Raw genomic sequence first — 20,658 nt, 5'->3', positions numbered from 1 at the left:
CCCCTCCCAGCATCCCCTGGCCTCACGGCACCCCACACAATCCACTCAGCATCCCCTGCCCCCCACAATCCTCTCAGCATCCCCTCGCCTCACTGCCCCCCACAACCCTCTCAGCATCCCCTGTCCCCCACAACCCTCTCAGCACCCCCTACCACCACAATCCTCCCAGCACCCCTTGGCCTCACGGCACCGCACAGAACCCTCTCGGCACCCCCTGCCCCCCACAGCATCCCGCCCGGGGACCCCCCCAGTGCGGTCCCACACCGCCCCGCCAAGCTGCCGGGCCTGGGCGCGGCCTTACCCTCCTGCCCCAGCGCCCGGGGGCGGGGCCCTGCCCGCTCTCCCAGCGGCGCGGGAGTCGGGAGAGGCGGCTCCAGACCAGAGCCCGCCCCGCCCCGCCCCGCGCGGCCCCGCCCCGAGTCCCAGGCCCGCGCCGCGGCGCGCCCAGCCCGCCCATTCGGCCGGCGGCGGGGCTGCAGCCAGGCCCCTAGCGCGTCGGAGTGACCCAAACCTCATGGGCGGTTATAGCGGCTGCTGGGGGTGAGGGGCCGGAGCTGCCCCCAACGTGCCCCTCCCCGCATTCCCATAGCCCCCCCCCCACACACACCCCGACCCGCGTAGTGCCACGCCCCCTCCCCATAACACCCCCTCCCAGCATCCCCTCACCCCATAACACACACCCCTTCCCAAGCATCCCCCTCGGACCCTGAAACAGCTCTGTGGTGCCAAAGCTTGCCTCTCTCCCCAGCAGAAATCGGGCCTGTCAAAGATATTGCCTCCCCCATTAGGGTGACCAGATGTCCCGATTTTATAGGGACAGTCCCGCTCTTTGGGGCTTGTGCCTATTACCCCCCACCTCCTGTCCCGATTTTTCACACTTTCTATCTGGTCATCCTACCCACCATCTCTCTCTCTAGTAGCCTGGGGCCAACCCAGCGACCACACTGCAAACAACTGCATTTTTCCATAACAATCTCATGATTTTTAATGAATTGCAGGTGCTGCTTCTTTGCCTTCCGGCTCCGAGCCTGGAAATCACACTCGCGCCGTGTTCTCGAGCTTTTCTCAGCTGCCACGAGGGTTAAAAAGTTACTTGAAAAAGAAAGCAAGCTGAGCTTTATGTGCAATCTCTCGCTGCCAGCAGCTGGGGCTTTAAATAAATACACCCCCAAATCATAAGACCTGTCATAAGACTGGAAGAGTAGCCAACTGTGCTCCCTGTTCCAGCCTGAGCAATGCTAAAACCTGGCCTTGTTCTGCATCAAGAACCATAAGGACCGGCCTAACTTTTGAACAACCTCAGTTAGAGCAGTTGCCTGGAACTGGGCCACAGACTGGGTGGATGGCCCACTAGGCACTGACATCCAAAGAACACAGGTTTATGTTATGCAGCTTTAGAACATAAGAACGGCCATACTGGGTCAGACCAAAGGTCCATCTAGCCCAGTATCCTGTCTACCAACAGTGGCCAATGCCAGGTACCCCAGAGGGAGTGAACCTAACAGGTAATGATCAAGTGATCTCTCTCCTGCCATCCATCTCCACCCTCTGACAAACAGAGGCTAGGGACACCATTCCTTACCCATCGTGGCTAATAGCCATTAATGGACTTAACCTCCATGAATTTATCCAGTTCTCTTTTAAACGCTCTTATAGTCCTAACCTTCACAACCTCCTCAGGTAAGGAGTTCCACAAGTTGACTGTGCGCTGCGTGAAGAAGAACTTCCTTTTATTTGTTTTAAACCTGCTGCCTATTAATTTCATTTGGTGACCCCTAGTTCTTGTATTACGGGAATAAGTAAATAACTTTTCCTTATCTACTTTCTCCACATCACTCATAATTTTATATACCTCTATCATATCCCCCCTTAGTCTCCTCTTTTCCAAGCTGAAACGTCCTAGCCTCTTTAATCTCTCCTCATATGGGACCCTCTCCAAACCCCCGATCATTTTAATTGGCCTTCTCTGAACCTTTTCTAATGCCAGTATGTCTTTTTTGAGATGAGACCACCACATCTGTACGCAGGATTCAAGATGTGGGCGTACCATCGATTTATATAAGGGCTTTCCGTACCATTTCTGTAGGGATCTAATCCTGGCCAGGTACTTCTCTTTTCTGGTTGTTTAAAACCTCCATAGGGATGCCCTGATGGGAGCAGGGATGGAAGAAAAATAGTGGGCATGCTCCCATTTGAGACAATAAAATGAGACATTACCCACAGTAGACTATAGTTTCTCAGAAGAGAGATGATCATATTATTTTTTCTTGCATATTTTGAACAGTAGTGCAATAGTTAAAACAAATATTTTTTATTGTCATTAAGCTATACAGCCAACACATTGCAGAAGTACTGCTTTAGGCTGGGTGCAGTCTCAGACAGATGTCCTTCCACCAGTTTGTACTTGCTTCAAAATGCAAAGATTTTCTTTGCAAACACAGACTTTTTATAAATGAAAGGTTAAATTCTGGAGCATGAGAAAGCATCCTCTTTTAAAAGTACTACCAGTTTGGTAAACTTCTGCAAGCTAGCTCAATTCAATCCCAGCAGCTGTATTTGAGTTGTTTGGAGTCATTTAATTGTATCCAGGGAGCCTTTACATGTCTTATGAAGCCACTATATGATACTAGTAAAAAGCAACAGAGATTCCTGTAGCACCTTTAAGACTAACAGATGTATTGGAGCATAAGCTTTTGTGGGTGAATGCCCACTTCATCAGACGCATGTGTCTGATGAAGTGGGTATTCACCCACGAAAGCTTATGCTCCAATACATCTGTTAGTCTTAAAGGTACCACAGGACTCTCTGTTGCTTTTTACAGATTCAGACTAACACAGCTACCCCTCTGATACAGGATACCAGAACTCTCTCAACCTGTTGTGGCACCATGGTGCAAGTGAGTGGAATGTTATTTTAGGGCTAGATGATGGGAGTTCTGCATTCAGACCCTAGATAGATGAGCTTCAAGACTGATGATGGCTGTGGGATTTTAAAAAGGCTCTTGTGACACAGGGCAGAGTCACATGAATGGCTCAGAAACAGCATTGCCAACAACTACTCTTTAAAGAAAGAAGGAGTTTATGGCCTCGGTGCCCTTAGTAAATCTGGATCCACGGCACTGGTAAAGGCCAAACTAGAGAGCTCACATGTGATTGGGCTCTAACAGGACACTACCTATGTTGATGGAATGACAGTCTAGCATTTAGGCTGGCAGTTAATGCCCAACTCCCATGGATTTGGGCATCTAACTCCTACTGTATTTTTCACACCATGCATCTGATGAAGTGGGTTACAGTGTTCTGCTGCTGTCAATCTGCAGAAGACAGCTGTCCTTCTGTGAAACCTGACAACTCGTGGAGCTTTTCTCTTAGGGCAAACTGCACCAATTTAACTAAATCAATTGCTAAACGGATTTAATTAAAATCAGTGCAGCCCCTTTGGGTGGACAGTTACATCGGTTAATTAATATTGATTTAGCTTAATTCAATTCCTTATTTGATATTAACGGATATTGATTCAGCTTAATTCCTTAGTACTTAGTTAAATCAGTGCAATATGTGTGTGTGTAGATCAGGTCTAAATCTAATGAATTTGCAGGAATTTGCCTCGTTCTGGGCAGCTTGGAGTGCAGTGTTATCAAAGCTGCTATAGGCAGCAGACAAACAACTGTTATTTCCTGTTATCCCAGCTACAAGGTGCAGCATGAGATATGGGGAGGGGCCCTGTGAAAGGTTCAGCTGATACATCTGTGGTTTTTACAGGAATTAACTAGCTCTGCCTCTTGGAGGGTTTTCAGGAAGAAAGCAGTTTCTCGCAGCTGCCATTCTGTAAAGAAAAAATCCCCCACAAACTCAGATGTCATTTCCTGTCATTTCAGCTGTGTTAGCATGGCATCCTGAGACGTGCGGAAGGGCCCTGTGAGAAACGCTGTGTCTGGCTTTAGGATGTCTAGCCATCATTTTATGCCTGTCTGTAAGTTCTGAGGAGGATGCTCTATTTCTGAGTGTCTCATTACACTTGTGCAACAAAGCATGAGGAAGGGACTCTCTAAAATTCTAAATCATATTGGGCAAATTCACTGCTAGGGTAACTCTATTGACATCAGCAGACTTACAGCCAGGAACAAACGTGAACTGTTATCTTTGAGAGAGTGGCTTGGTAATGAGATAGCTTATCCTAGACTGAGTACCAGCCGTGTAAAAAAAAAAATCAATGTCAACAGCCAAGTCCTTACTGAACTTCATGGAGTCTCTGGCATTTCTCCCTTTTTGGAGTAGAACTCTTGCAGTAGGGTTTTAGTTTTTGATTATTCAGATTTGAGCAACTAACCCTTTTGGGGGGAGGAGGATTCAATATTGTGAGTATCACGCTTGTAGAGGAAAGATTTTTTCAAAAAGTTTTGTAGTATTTCCAAAAGACCAGTCAGATGAATTGCCCTAGTCTCCTCTGGAAGTTTGTTCAATAGCTATTTCCCCTCAACCGAGATATACGAACATAGCCACACTGGATCAGACCGATGGTCCATCGAGCCCAGTATCCTGTCTTCTGACAGTGGCCAGTGCCAGATGTTTCAGAGGGAATGAATGGAACAGGACAATTATCGAGTGATCCATCACCTGTCATCCACTCCTAGCATCTGGCACGCAGAGGCTAGGGACACCCAGAGCATGGGTTGCATCCCTGACCATGTCAGCTAATAGCTATCGATGGACCTATCCTCCAGCAACTTATCTAAGGGCAGGTCTTCACTACGGGGTGGGGGGCTCGATTTAAGATACACAAATTCAGCTACGCGAATAGCGTAGCTGAATTCGACGTATCGCAGCCGACTTACCCCGCTGTAGGGACGGCAGCAAAATCGACCTCTGCGGCTTCCCATCGACGGCGCTTACTCCCTCCTCCGCTGGTGGAGTAAGAGCGTTGATTCGGGGATCAATTGTCATGTCCCGACGGGACGCGATAAATCGATCCCTGAGAGGTCGATTTCTACCCGCCGATTCAGGCGGGTAGTGTAGACCTAACCTTTTTTGAACTCAGTTATACTTTTGTCCTTCAAAACATCCCCTGGCACTGAGTTCCACAGGTTGATTGTGTGTTGTGTGAAGAAGTACTTCCTTTTGTTTGTTTTAAACGGGCTGCTTATTCATTTCATTATGTGACCCCTGGTTTGTGTGAAGGGATAAACAACTCTTATTTATTCACTTTCTCCACAGTATTCATGATTGTATAGACCTGTAGCATAGCGCCCCTTAGTTATCTCTTTTCCTAGCTGAGCAGTCCCACTCTTTCAATTCTATTATGGGAACTGTTCCATACCCCTCAATTTTTGTTGCCATTTTCTGTACCTTTTCCAGTACTAATGTATCTTTTTTTTAGATGAGGCAAGCAGAACTGCATGCAGTTTGCAAGCTGTGGGCGTACCCTGTATTTATATAGTGGCATTATATTTACTGTCTTACTAATGGTTCCTGCTTTTTTTTTTGTTGTGTTCGCTTTTTTGACTGCCACTGCAAGTTGAGCTGATGTTTTCAGAGAACTATCCACAATGACTCCAAAATCTTTCTTGAGTAGTAACAGCTAATTTAGACCCCATCATTTTGTATGTGTTATTGAGATTATGTTTTCCAATATGCGCTCCTTTGCATTTACCAACATTGAATTTCATCTGCCATTGTGTGATCCAGGCACCACGTTTTGTGAGATCTCTTTGTAACTCTTCGCAGTCAGCTTTGGACTTAACTATCTTGAGTAATTTTGTATCATCTGCAAACTTTGTCACCTCTTTTTCCAAATCATTTACTAATAGGTTGAAAACTACAGGCCGTAGTATGGATCCTTGAGGAACTCCATTATTTACTGCACTCCATTCTAAAAACTGACCATTTATTCCTACACTTTAGTGAAAAGATAGAAAACAATTACTGATCCATAAGAGGACCTTCCATCTTATCCCATGACTGCTTACTTTGCTTGGTGAGGAACCTTGTCAAAAGCTTTCTGAAAATCCAAGTACACTATATTCACTGGCTCACCCTTTTCCACATTTGTAGACCCACCTCACAGAATTCTAATAGATTGGTGAGGCATGATTTTACAAAAGCCCTGTTGACTTTTCCCCCACAAATCATGTTCATCTATAGGTCTGATAATTCTGTTCTTTATTTTAGTTTCTATCATTTTGCTGGTATTGAGATTACGTTTATGACCCTGTAATTGACACAATTGAACTATGGAGCCTTTTTAAAAAAATCGACATTACTTTAGCTATTCTCCAGTCATCTGGTATAGCGGCTGATTTAAGTGATAGGTTACATACCACAGTTAGTGGTGCTGGCGTTTCATACTTGAGTTTCTTCAGACCCCCTTGGATGAATGCCACCAAGTCTTGGTGACTTTTTACTGCTTATTCATTTGTTCCAAAACCTCCTCTAACACCACCTCAATCTGGGACAGTTCCATCGCTTTATCACCTAAAAAGATCAGCTCAGGTGTGGGAATCTCCCTCACATCGTCTGCAATTAATTTAGATTCTCTGCGTCAGTCTTGCCTTCCTTGAGTGAACCTTTAGCAGTGCACCTTGATCATCCAGTGGCCCCATGGATTGTTTGACTTCCTGCTTCTGATGTACTTAAATTTTTTGTTGTTCTTGCACTTAAATGCCACAAACACAATTGACATTAACTGTGTCAAAAACTGGCTAACAGCAGAGAAAACAGTGACTGAATCGGTCATGGAAACTTGCTCTCACCCACAGCTGTGATCCTTTCTGCCTTCTGAATGCAAGCAACCTTGAGCGATTTCCCCTGAAGAAACAAAAACAAACAAACCCCCCAAATATTAAGAGTTCCTGGTTTCTGCCAGGAGCAGCCTTTCCCCAGCACAGTGGACAGTTTCCTGACTGGTTTATAACAGGAAACAAACAAAGGAAGATCTAACCCTTAGATAATGCTTTTAATCTTCAAAAGGACTTTACCAACATTACTGAATCCTGCCAGCAGGTATAATTGTGCTCACTGCTCAGATGGTTTGTCTACATGGGAACGTTTCACTAGTTATACTGGTATAATTATACCTGAATAACTATTCCTGTGGACACTCTTATTCCAAAATAAGAGTGACTTTTTTGCCCATTAGTTTAAACCCCTTAAAAAATGACAAATTAAACCAGGAAAAGCCAATCTTATACCAGAATAAGTGTACACAGTATAACTATAGCAGTTGCAGTTCACATCTTATTTTACACTGGTCTAATTTTCCCCTGTAGACAAGCCCGGAGGCAGGGATATTATCTGCTTTGTCCAAAGTCACAAAGTGGGAGTCATAGTGAGAGACAGGATTAGAACTCAGGACTTGCTGGATCCCAATCCTGTGCTCAGAACAACAAACTAGTTGTGCATTTCATATCTTGGATCTTTATTATTAGTATTTTAAGCTTTGTCCTATTTTTCACCGCCATCACCCTGAGATCGCTGCTTACTGAGTTTCCCCACAATGGCTGAGATAAGGAGTCACCAAGAGATGGAATGGCATTTAGCTTTGGCATGTCTAGTAAAAGAGAAAATCCCTTTTAATGCAAACTCAGGGGAAAGAAAATCAGACCCAAACGGCAAGAGTATGTGCTCCAAACAGTTCCAGCTACAGGGACAACCTATTTGCAGTCGCTGGTGACTATTACAAAAGCAGGTATCTGGAAAACATGAGAGACCGGACCTGTGAAATCCTATCGAGACATGCTGTGGGATTCCTAGATCAATGAATAATTAAATAATATTTTGCAAGTGTATAGAGTGGATCTTTCCTCTAAGGATCTCAAAGTGCTTTACAAGAATTAATGAGCCCCTATCACACCTTTTTTGAGGTACAGATTATCTACATTCACTAGATGGGGAAACCAAGGCACAGAGCTATTAAGTGACTTGCCCATCACCATACAGCAAGGCTGCAACAGCGCCTGGAATCAAACTCAGAAGTCTAGATTCCTAGTGCCCGGCTCAAACCACTAGACATACCACCTCCACCATAGTGGCAAGTCATAGTATTAAGAAAAGGCATTGGGTTAAATTCATCTCTGGTATAACTCCACTAACCTCAATGGAGTCACCCCAGGGAGGGATATGGCCTGTTATAAGCCAATCGAGGAGGAGGAGGAAGCAATGAAGCTACGCTGGGCTCTGGTGGAGTAGTTGGCTGTCATCCAGCTACTTTCACGCTTGATTCCCACTGCAGTGAACAGGAAATAAAGAAAACAATTTACCTTGCTAATGTTTTAGATGAGTGATAATAGGCAGTTTAATTACAAAAAGTGTCTAAATACCATCCATGCATTCATCCCTGCTGATTTAGGCAGTTGGGGTCTTCTCCAATTAAGGAAGAAATCTTCTGCAACCTCACAGTAACTGAAGCTTTGACAGAGAGAGAGAGAGAGAGAGAGAGAGAAACATCCAGGATGACTTGTCATTGACCTTTGTACGTTTAAAACAATGTCACTTTTCTTCAATGTCACCCATTGAAAAAGGACAGTGAAGGTTATTTTGTATTGATTTATACCAGGGATCGGCAACCTTTGGCACGCGGCCCGCCAGGGTAAGCACCCTGGCGGGGTGGGCCGGTTTGTTTACCTGCCACATCTGCAGGTTCGGCTGATCACAGCTCCCGCTGGCCGTGGTTTTCCACTCCAGGTCAATAGGGGTGGCGCGACGCGGTGGCCAGCAAATCCCTCGTCCCGTGCCGCTTCCTGCAGCCCCCATTGGCCTGGGATGGGGGACCGCAGCCAATTATATTAATTTTTGAGGCTGCTGGCTACAGCCAGGACACTGTAGATCCTCCCAGCTCTCTAGCTCCCACACTAACCAAAAGCCACCTGTTGTAGCCAGAGTCCCCACACAGGGCATCTCTAAATCCTGGCCTGGACTAAACAGCCATCCAAGAGGCAGATTATAGCTTTACAACCACCCTATGTGTAGGCTGACAATTGTGTTGAAGCCTTACTCTCTGCAGGGATGTTCCGTGTCTCCCAAAGGCCTGCCCCTTTCACTACTCAGTCTGGTTGTGAGAGAGCACTGCTATTTGCTGTGGAGGGGGCTCTGCCTCACCCATTAACCTTTATGTGCAGCTTCACCTAGCCTCCACCTGCAGTGGAGCACAGCTGTGCTTACCTCAGTGTATCCTAAAGTAGGGTTTGCAGAATCAAGTCCTTAATATTTAATCAAGCCCTGAGGAGTGAGACAAGACTGACAGAATATGTTTGTCTGCACACGTGGGGGCAGGGAGTATTTCTCTTGCCTTTATTGGGTGTATTTCTCATTTCTTCTGGATGTTTTGATTCCTTATCTTGAATCTTCTGCAGCTTGTTTACTGAAGTTTAAGGATTTTCTATGACTCTGCCACCACATTCTCGCCTGCCAGAGGGTGGGGCTGCTCATGTGTTCTTCTGAGAGCTTCTCTCAGTGGGGAAGGGCACCCAACTTCTGTCAAAAAACCCTGCTCTTCATTTACCCAGCCTGCACACAAACAATGCAGAGGGGGAGAAAGAAGGGAGAACAGGGGATTAAAATAATCTCTTACACACAAGTTAGGGACAAACATCACATAAATGCAGAGCCATGTACCGTAGAACCAGCCAGAGTCAGAAGGGACTTGTGCTTTATTCCAAACCCTTCTAGTCATTCATTTGATCTTGTTTTTTTAAAAATTTGCAATTGAGGATGAGCACAAAGAAAAAAAAAACATGTCTCAGTTTGTGGGGGTTGGGAGAGAAACAGCTGAGCAGTGTGTCACTCAGCCCAGCCTGAAGTAGTTAAATACTGGTACAAAGAATAAGCCGGTTCCTGTTACGGCTATAGTCCACTCTTTATTTGCAGACAGTACACACAAGAGGCTCTTTATCCAACAGAGTACGATCTGTTGCACAGTAAAATGCTCACTTTAAAAAACCCTCCACCCCAGCCATCAGTCTTCTTTGGCGCTCACATTATTAGTTCCTTCTTTTTGAAATATATTAATCAGATGTGCACATAAACAAGCATGTGGCATGAGCCTTCACCATATTCCTTCCCTCCCTCCTTTATACTTTGTCATCCCTTGGTGTGCTGAATCTAATTTAGGCCAGATCCTGCTATCAAGAACCTCTACATGTACTAGCATGTTTTGCACCCAGTGCTCACAGTGTAGGTGCTAGTGGAGAAAAACTAAACTGTTTGCAACAATGTGTCAAAACCACCGGCAATCACCCCCAGAGTCAGAAGCAGGATCAGGAACAGAACCCATTCTCTTGGATCACAGGCCTGGTCTCTGTCCACTGGACCACTCTGCAAAAGATAAAATCATGACACATCCAAACAAATAGCTCAAAAGGGAAAAATCTGGGTTTAAAAGCTTGTAGTTTTAAAACACTTCAGATGCAATAAGACAAACCTTCAACCACCACTCTTACAAACAGCACCGGAGTTCTGACAGGATCCTTGTTTAAGCTCTTATCCAGAACGCCCCTACAGAATAAACTGTATAGAACTCCATTTATCTACCTTGTACGGATGGGCCCACCCTCCACCCTGCTAAGATTTGAGCTTGTGGAAGCACAGCAAAAACTGATACCACTCCGCTTAAACACCTGAGTAGGTAAGTGTAGTACATTAGAATCTGATGCTTCAAGCCCATTGTTTCTAATTATTGGCCTAATTTAAAAACAAAGTAACTCCAGTTTCTGACCAAGCACCCTTAATATACCTTGATTGAAAAAAACAAACAAAAAACTTTATTTTGTCCCCCCATACCTAGGGGTTTTTCTGCTGTTTTTTAGGTTCACTAGGCTGGAAGAATGACTTATGGGATATCCATACAAAGGTGCATGACAAAGAATATTTTGCTGCCAACTTCTGCAGCCATATAGTAAATTTAGGTGTTTCGTGAGGCTGTAGAGGTTACTCAGTTTTTAGACACGTGTTTTGTTTTGTTTTTTCCAGGCTGGTGACTAAATAGGCAATGCTTTTCAAGAGAAGACTATCCGTTGACAGCACAGTTTTGGGCGGACAAGGTTTCAGGTATCATGGGAGCTGTTCGATGTGAACAGAAATTAAGTGGCCTTGGCCTAATCCCAGTGTTCTAGGCAGAAAATAGATGCTCCTCATTTTGCTGGGCTCTAGAGCATAAGCAGTTCTCATCCCCTTGTTACCCCAGCACCTTTGTTATTGGATGCAAAAGAGCCAAGCACTGAATCAGAGCAGACTTCGGTCCTGTTTACACACCTGTCCTGCAGAGCAAACGCTTCTCCTGCGGCACTTTGCACTCGAGCTGAGAAACAGGACAATGGGCAAGTCAGCACCTGCCCCAGGAGAACCCGAAGTCGGTTTGAACCCGCCTCCCTGGCTCGCCTAGCCGAGCAGCCGCACAACTGGATGCAAATAGCTGTGCACGAGGCAATTTCAATGCAGCTTGATGCAAGCGTTGCTCTCGTGTCAGTTTCCTCATTGTGTAATCTGTGCTCCTTTGACAGGAAGGAAGAGGTTTGAGAAACTACTCGCAGTACAGCTTTTGTTTTTTAAATAAAGAAGTGAACAAGCCTTCAGCTTGCTCAAACGGGCAACTCCGTGAGATAGACCGGACTCTTCCCTAACCTAGTCATTTATTGGCTGATTAGTGTCCCACTCAGTTTCTCATTCCTTTCCCCTCCCCAAACTTCCCCTATTTACCACTGTAGCAGTTTGGCGCTTGCAAGCTCTTCTGACTGGTATGATTAACGACCAATGGTTCTTGTTTTAGATCAGTTTTGCAGCCTGCACATTTCAGAAGAGATCAATTTAGTAGCATAGAACTACCAGTCACACACTGACCTGGGAAGTCTAGAATTTACATCAGGGTGGCCAACCTGAGCCTGAGAAGGAGCCAGAATTTACTAATGTACATTGCCAAAGAGCCACAGTAATACATCAGCAGCCCCCCAGCAGCTCTCCCCCCTGCTCCCAGCACCTCCTGCCCCCTGGCAGCCCCACCAATCAGTGCCGCCTCCCCCCTCCCTATCAACTGTTTCTTGGCATGCAGGAGGCTGCGGGAGGGAGGAGCGAGGGCACAGCAGGCTCAGGAGAGGGGGTGGGAAGGGGTGTAGTGGGGGCAGGGCCAGTGTCAGAGCCAGGGGTTGAGCAGTGAGCACCCCCCGGCACATTGGAAAGTTGGCGCCTGTAGCTCCGGCATCTGTGCCTATAAAAGGAGCCACATATTACCTTCTGAAGAGCCACATGTGACTCTGGAGCCACAGGTTGGCCACCACCCCTGATCTACATAGTTCGTATAACCAAAAGGAAAAGCCCAATTAATCCTTGATGTAAGAGGGACCTATGACACTCCTGTCTTCCGATGGTGGGAGTAAGTGGTACTAGCTAGTTTTTGGCACTATGGCTGGTCATTTAGAGTTCTAGCAGGTGTTCAGCTGAGCCCTCCAAGACAAGAGGCTGTATTCTTGACACCAGAGAGGGTAAAGGAGATTATATAAAGCAGTTCAAAACACAGAAACCCTCTTATTACATAGGTATCAAAGTCACAGCAAGCACTGATGAGTCATTCAAGTGCAGGCATTTCTTCAGTGTGAAGGTAAGTGGTAAAGTGAAAGCAATGATGTGACATACCATTTTTAAGTAACAGTTCTACAGGAACAGCTAAGTTACTGGAACACTTGAGGACCTTGATCAAACCTTATCGCAAAGCGGGGGGAGGGGAGGAACTTCTTTTCCAGTGATCTTTTATCTCCAGCACTACACCTTTTATCTCCTAATTTCCACAAGGCCAAGTATTTTTCTCACAGTCAACTGGTAAGATCGCATACTCTCTCTTAATGGTAAAGAACATTCTTCACAAGGATACAGACTAACACGGCTGCTACTCTGAAACCTGTCATTCTTCACAAGGGAGGGGGAAGAGGAGATGGAAAGCAGCCGCCTCCCCCTCCCCGCCCCCATTATTTTGTAGGAAGATTAGTGTGGGGTGATGGAGTTGATGCTGAACTTAAGGTCACCAAAGCAGAAAATTCTGTGCAGATGGCAGCTATCATGCATTTAATCAGAGGATGACTCAATATTTGACACTTCAAACAAATATAAGCTGGGTCCTGCAATGTGCTTAACTCCCATTGCGTGCAGTAGGACTTCCGCATTACAGGAGCCATGCAGCATCCCAGGTACAGGTCCATAGCTGATGGAGAGAGGATCAGCACCATCCTCCTAACAGTTTAGTATTGTAGCTACACAAAATACTACGGTGAAAACTTGACACTGCTGTATTCTATGATCCAACAAAAGGAAGGCTGCAAATCCCTTCAGCTATATTTTGAATAAGCTAATGAATTTATACAAGGCTTTGCCATTGAACCCCATAAAAAGCACCCAAGTGCCATTCAGATGGTCCAACATCTTAAGGGTTTTGAAATTCTGGTCACAGGACTGGTGATTAAATGCTGTGTGATAGTGTGAGGAAAAAATGCTGTTGCTTTGTTCAATTTTTACATTGTATCTCCTATGCTGAAAGGATGTCAAGGGCACCTAGAGCTTTGGAAGGATGCCCGTCAGCATAGAGTTTGTGCAAGCCCAGAAATTACAATGTCCTTGCTACAAAAGTTTGAATTCAAAATACATTAGTGAATTTTTTTAAATCAGTGGCAGAGTCAAACTTTGCTGTTCTTAAGCCTTAAACAACCCCCTTACCTTTTATTATAATATGATTAAGTACTGAAGGTAAAGTAAATTCATAGCACCCAAATGAGGCTGAATATGTTTATTTATCGTCAGTAATTTTTTTTTAAACACAAGGCAAATATTAATAGCTGAAACGCAACACTTGTAGAGTATGTACAGAGCAATGTACAACTGACTGTAAGAGGCTTTAATCTATTAGTAATTTAACCATTTTATAAAAGCAAGTGATGCTTTTTTCTTTAAGACCTTCTTTAGAAATAATTTATTGCCAATTCTGAACTAAAGCAAGGAGAGCAATGTACAATATAAAGATGCTGTTAGCCCCTGGAAAGTTATAAAAGATACACATATAAAAACTGTAAGCCACAAACATTTATACAAAGCGAATACAAATCTTGATTGTTAGATAAAGTATCTATGAGGATGTTACAAAATATTTTTCATAAGGCTTCATGGAAGGTAAGCTCTCACTGCTATTGAAAGCGCAGGAAAGCAGTTAAATATTCTGCAATTCAATTATTTGTTTTCAAGTTCAAGGCAAAGAAATTGCAAATGGCACTGTATTGCAATGCTGTGTAATTTAAAAAAAAACAAACAAACTTTGATGGTACCATGATGTAGATGAATCTAATACAGAAAGACCCGAAAAGTCATATTGTGACTATTTTAGCACGAAACACTGATTATTCTGAAACAGGAAATGCTGCTGTTGGAAAACAACTTCTGCAACCATCTTTAAAGATAAATGCCTAGAGATTCTTGACTAGCTTGGCAACCAGCAGGAAAGTTGAAGACTGTGATAGTTGTGCACCCCTTTAAGTGGCAACTTGCTTATAAACTCATAGGGCCATATCCCAAATAGTGCTGCCTTCAGAACTATCAGGTGTGTGTGGTTTTTTTTATTATTAAAGTTTTACATACATTAGCAGCAGGATGGAATAAAAGCCTATTAGTTAAAAGTTTCTGCTGAAGTTAAGTGAAGTTCAAAATACTGAGTCAGTATTAGCCAAGAGTCAAGAATACTACAGACAAACTTGAAGCATTTTAGGTTTGCTAGAATCCTGGATGGCAGGATTAAAATCCCTTTACCAGACACTTATTAGCCAAAGGACTAAGCCTATTAGCCAGAGGCCTCTCTGGAAAAAGATGAGGGGCCAGAATTTTCTTTTTAAAATGAGAGCTTACATTTGTCAGGAACTGATGGCTTATTCCACCTGAGAAATGTGGGGACCTACTCCATTGGTAAGTGGATTTTTTCCAAGACCTGGTGAACAGCCACCATTTATTTTCAGGTACCAAACAAATTTAAACAATGCCACAAGGAACATTTGCTAAAATGCCATTTTCACCTTCAAGTACAGACTGTACAAGATAGGGGTATATAGAAATCGTAGCTCAATGCAGTTACTGATCATTCAGTGCAGCAGTGTCTAGCCAATGATCCTTAGAAAATTAGTCCTGTTAAAAGTAGCTTTTTTATTATGATTTATTAAAGCCTTAGGATTTTTCCTGCATTCCCACCTCTACTGGAAATTTAAGTCCTGACTTTGTACCATACTTACTGGTTTATACTCAAATTACTTTTATTAGTTTGATTTTGATCACACATTTGCTTTTGCTTCAGTATGTATATGGACAGTCTCTGTTCAGCAATATTACGTTACTATACCTTGCATCCAAATTATACATTTTTTTTTGGGGGGGGGGGGGGGGGAAAGACATCCAGTAACAAATCCCAAAAGAAATAAAGCACCCTAACCGGTGCTTTCTTTCAGTGTGTCTGCAAGTAACGGGTACAAAGAAGATGGAAATGCCCACAGTGTAGTTTTGAGCCAATCTGTCACATAGGAACAAATATGTTTCAAGGTTAGTTTTTTTTGGGGGGGAGGGAGGGAGGGAAGGGTGTGTGTGTGTGTGTGGGGGGGGGGGGGGTAATACCATCAATGATTTACCTCAATACAATTGTCTTAGATTGAATTAGTCTGAGTAAGTTTCAGATGGAGAGAAGTTTCACACACTAAATTTCCTACCCTGTCAAAGTTTAAGGCTGAGTGATCCAAGGAGAGGGGTGGCTAGAATTCTAGTTAAGTAAACAAGACCTTTCTGGGAGGAACAGACATGACACTTAACCAAAACAAAGTAACATGTATTTTGGATTAGTCCAAAGCGTATGGAAGCATTTTGAAAAGCAGATTTACTCACTGTTAGGGACTCTTCAGAAACATTTACTTAATCAAGCCCTTGGACTTCACTTTATCCTTAACATTCACCTCCCATTGACTTCAGCTGGACTTGTGGGTGCCTGACACCACTGAGAGACAGGAGCTATTCCTGCCTGGGTATCAATTTTAACAAACCGATCCTGTGATGTGAAATTTCAGTGTTTCAATTTTTTTAATAAGTGAATTTTGGTTTAGACTGACAGAACTCCTTGGCATAAAAAGAGCATTTTGCATTTCTATAGTACTGCATCCACAGATTTCTAAGCACATTACAGTGGTGGATAAGCACTATTCCCATTTTACTGATGAGAGAATGAGGTACAGAGAAGTTTAAATGACAGTCACAGGAAGTCAGAGGCAGAGTTGGGAATAGAGCCCAAGCTTCCCCCACTCCTTCCAAAATGATCCCATCTTCAATGCAGACTGTTTTAAGCTATTAGAACATGTCAAACTATTGCCACACATGCAGTGCATCTATGACAAAACCCACCTTAAGAAATTGCTCTTCTGCCACAAGAATTGACCTGTTCTATGGGGCAGGTAGCAAAAACAGAACACTGGCAGGGGTAAACAGAACTACTTGATTTGTGCAGTAGTGACCTGGACTTATTTCTTTAAAACACCAATTGGCCAAGCTAAATTTTATTTCATAACATGTTCTTTGGCATACAAAGTTCCAGCCAAGAGTATATTTTGCCCTGCAACCAAAGTGAAACCCCACAAGAGTTAGTTGTAATGGAACTTTGGGCAGAATATAGCTGATGACAAATGGCACCTCTAGAAAACCCTCTGTAGCATGTTTGGCTCAAGTATTCTTACGATAAAAAAAATAAGAGGATCAAAAAATGCCACCATGGCTAAACAAAATAAGAAAGGCAGTTAGACAAAAAGGCATCCTTTAAAAATTGGAAGTCAAATCCTACTGAGGACAATAGAAAGGAACACTAACGTTGGCAAGTCTAGTGCACCAGTATAACTAGGCAGGCCAAAAAAGAATTTAGAGAGCACCTAGCAAAAGACAAACTAACAGCAAACATTTTTTCAGTACATCAGAAGCAGGAAGCCTGCCAAACAATCAGGAGGGGGCACTGTACAATCGAGGTGCTAAAGGCACATTCAAGGAAGACAAGGCTGTTGCAGAGATACAGTGTACTTGGACTTTTAGAAAGTCTTTGACAAGGTCCCACACCAAAGGCTCTTAAGCAAAGTAAGCGGTCATACTTTGGGATAAGATGGAAGCTCCTCTCATGGATCAGGAAAAAGGGTAGGAATAAATGTTCAATTTTCAGAGTGCAGAGAGGTAAATAGCAGGGTCCCTCAAGGGGACCTCAAGTTCAATATATTCAAGTAATCTGGAAAAAGGGGTAAACAGAGAGGTGACAGTTTGCAGATGATACAAAATTATTCAAGATAGCAGTCAGCTTCGGACTTAAGAGTTATAAAGGGATCTCAAAACTGGGTGATTGTCCAACAAAATGGCAGATGCAAAGTAATGGACACTGGAAAACAATGACAAATATTACACAAAATGAGAGGTTCTAAATTAACTGTTACCACTCATGAAAGATCTTGGAGTCACTGTGGGTAGTTTTCTAAAAACATCAGCTCAACGTGCAGTGGCAGTCAGACCAGTAGGAAAGCGACAGAAGACAGAAAATATCATAATGCCTTTATATACATAAATCCATGATACGACCACATCTCGAATAGTATGTCCATTCTGGTCGTCTCATCTCCAAAAAGATTAGAATTGGAAAAAAGTACAAAGAAGGGCAACAAAAACGACTGGGGTATGGCACAGCTTCCATATGAGGAGAGATTAAAGACAGACTGTTCAGCTTCAAAAGGAGACAAGGGGGGGGGGGGGGGGGGAATAATAGAGCTCTATAAAATCATGAACAAGGTGGAGAAAGTGAACAGGGAAGTGTTATTTACACAACACAAGAACCAGGCGTCACCCAATGAAATTACAGGCAGCAGGTTTTAAACAAACATAAGGAAGTACTTCTTCACACCACCCAGTCAACCTGTAGAACTTGTTGCCACTGGATGTTGTGAAGGCCAAAAGTATAACTGCATTAAAAAAAGAATTGGGTAAGTTCCTGGAGTACAGGTCCATCAGTGGCTATTAGTCAAGACTATCAGGGATGTTCCTAAACCTCTGACTGCCAGAAGCTGGGACTGGACAACAGTGGATGAATCGCTCAATAAATCGCCCTGTTCAGTTCGTTTCCTATGAAGCATCTGGTACTGGGCCACTGCCAAAAGACTGGATACTGGGCTAGATGGACAATTGGTCTGACCCAGTATGGCCGTTCTTCAGGATTTCTGGACCCGATTCTGACAGATTCTCTGAAGTTTTCAGACGTTAGCATTTACTACTGTGACATGTTATGCCCATCTTTCTGTACAGGCTTTTGGCCTAGTGGTGTTCGGCCTATTTACCCATATCTGCATAAGGCCACTGTCTGGGAAATTTGTCTTCATGTAAGGCCACTGAAAACACTGCAGAAGGACAGAAGACAAGAGGCACTTACGTTTGCAAATACTTCTGTGCATTAGTGAATGCTTGTTGATGTAGGACTAGGCACACTGTAAAAGTTATGGTGAAAAGATACAAAAGCACTTCAAAATCGGCCTAAACTCTGGGGCAAGGTACCTGGATGTAAGCTATTCAGCATGACGACAAAGTGAGAACACAGATTCTAAAGCTCAGTTTGCTTCTCCTTCCCACATATCAACATTTCAGATCATAGCGCTCTGTGCTTTGTTATAGCTCTAACAAGCAGAGTACTTAAAATATGCAATAGAAAATGAAGTCAGAGTGAACTGTGCCATTTACTAGTTCTTGATCATATTAGTCTTTACACATTTCTGGCAGAAGGTATTAATGCTGACAGTTCCCAACTTTTCTGTATTTCCTGACCTAAAGCATACCCTACACTCAAAAACCCATGCAAAACTTTATATTTAAGGCAGGAAAGGCTTTATTACCATTCTCCTAGTTTCTAAATGACTCCAACAAGAAATGAATGGAATATCTAACCAATGAAGGACCTGAGAAATCAAAGTCAGCTATATTATCACAGTCTTCATTATAGTTTTAAGGAAGAGGTGAAAAGGAACCGTTTTCAAAAACTATTACTACAAGTCTAATGTAATTCCGATGAATGTTACACTGAAGTCTGGACTTGGAATTCTGACGGTGGAGTGCATTTTCTAGATATACTTTTTGCAACATACAAGCACTGGAGGTCAAGTTTAGTCACCTTACAGGTTATTTGGACTTAGGTTTGCTATAAAATAACTGAGTCAACTCAAAGCTACAGTGGAAGAGATTAAAGCCTCAATTTCAGCAGAAATTGGCAATAATGTGCTCAGCAGCAGCTTTCAGCCACACATCGAGAAGTCTGACAGGACCTGGATTTTTCTATTCCTGTTGTAAACCACAATTTAAAAACACAAAAGGTATTCAAATAAAAATGTCTTTTTGCACATCACTGTAGCATCAGCTGCTTGAGGTTGTCGTGAAGAATGGTATCCTTGACGTCACGGAAAACCAGCCGGATGTTTTCTGTGTTAATAGCAGTGGTGAAGTGGTGGTATAGGGGCTTCTGCTGTTGGTCCCGGCGTTTGGTACGAAAACAATCCACCAGGAATTTTTGGACGTCTGTTAAGCAGTGGGGATCCCCTTCGAACTCTGGGAAATAGTTTTTGATGCTCACTTTTTGTACTTTTTCCTCAAGCAAGTCTGTCTTATTTAGAAATAGAATGATGGAGACGTTGCTGAAAACCCGGTTGTTGACTATTGTTTCAAAAATGTTCAGTGATTCTGTAAGGCGATTTGTTAGCCGATCCTCCATGAGCACCTGGTCGAATTCACTTGAGGAGACCAGGAAAAGTATCGATGTGACACTGTCGAAGCACTCGAACCAACGTTTCCTTTCTGATCTTTGGCCGCCTACATCAACCATCTTGAAGGGAACATTTTTAATTTCAAAGTCGTACTCATGAATCCCTTTTGTGGGTCTTCGTGCCAGCAGAATATCTTGCTGCGTTGGAAGATAATCCTAAAAAATAAAGCAAAGTTTGCCAGTTAGGGAACAATAATGAGCATAGTGGCTTTAGCAGACTTCTGACCTAGAAAAGCTGGAAGGAAAGTTATTTTTGAACTGAGTCTCCATGCACTATTCCATTTTAAAAAGATCTCAGGCGCTAAAGCTGGGATTAACACACCCAATCCTAAAATGAGAATCCCTCTAGAGCAGTGTTTCTCAACGACCGGTCCGTGGACTGGCATCAGTCCCTGAGATCTCCCTGATGCAGTTTAAGGCGGCAACAAGCTGGTCCTTGGTATCAAAAAGGTTGAGAAACACTGCTTTAGAGAACTGAAACTTTACCAAGGTCACTTGATACGTAGCAGAGGGAAACAATATTGGAAGGAGCATTACCCGTTTCTCATGCCACCAGCTTCTTTTATTCCCTCACTACAGATTCTTGTAACAAGTCTCCTTCCCCCATCTGTTATACAATATGCATTTGTTGGCTGCCACCCTTTACCCCAGAGGGCTGCATTAGAATGATTCTACCAATTCTAACAGTAAGCACTCATTCACTAGCTTCCCCCTCTTTGGCATATTGCTCAGTTGATCATGATTCATAATTAAAGAACAGAACCACTGTTTTGACAAGGTATTGAGACTACCCAAGTTTTTATTGAATCCCTAGATGCCATCACAAAGAATCCAAACACAAGG

General features: G+C 43.5%; 2 protein-coding genes and 1 long non-coding RNA gene across 7 annotated transcripts in view; all 3 read right to left on the bottom strand.

Moving 5' to 3' along the window:
• Positions 1–386, bottom strand: part of AMZ2 (archaelysin family metallopeptidase 2) — a 26,253-nt gene extending 25,867 nt beyond the window's left edge. For all 4 annotated transcript variants that reach the window (XM_034789986.1, XM_034789990.1, XM_034789991.1 and 1 more), the window contains exon 1: positions 302–386. The gene's annotated coding sequence lies outside the window, so the exon portion shown is untranslated. The remainder of the gene's footprint in view (positions 1–301) is intronic.
• Positions 387–6,013: 5,627 nt separating this feature from the next.
• LOC117887788 lies at positions 6,014–8,412 on the bottom strand. The gene is made up of 3 exons (XR_004648204.1): positions 8,315–8,412; positions 8,088–8,220; positions 6,014–6,803 (listed from the first exon to the last, which is right to left on the bottom strand). It is a non-coding gene; the product is annotated as an uncharacterized LOC117887788 (long non-coding RNA).
• A 9,556-nt stretch (positions 8,413–17,968) lies between these two features.
• The window catches only part of GNA13 (G protein subunit alpha 13), a 40,175-nt gene continuing 37,485 nt past the window's right edge, over positions 17,969–20,658 (bottom strand). For both annotated transcript variants that reach the window (XM_034790289.1, XM_034790290.1), the window contains one exon: positions 17,969–19,971. In XM_034790289.1, coding sequence (XP_034646180.1) covers positions 19,399–19,971 — 573 coding nt within the window. In that variant the 3' untranslated portion in view covers positions 17,969–19,398. The remainder of the gene's footprint in view (positions 19,972–20,658) is intronic.

Source organism: Trachemys scripta, chromosome 14 (genome assembly GCF_013100865.1).
Source record: "Trachemys scripta elegans isolate TJP31775 chromosome 14, CAS_Tse_1.0, whole genome shotgun sequence".
Classification (NCBI taxonomy): domain Eukaryota; kingdom Metazoa; phylum Chordata; order Testudines; family Emydidae; genus Trachemys; species Trachemys scripta.
The sequence above is the reverse complement of the archived record's forward strand: the minus strand, read 5'-3'. Positions and strand labels throughout refer to the sequence as shown.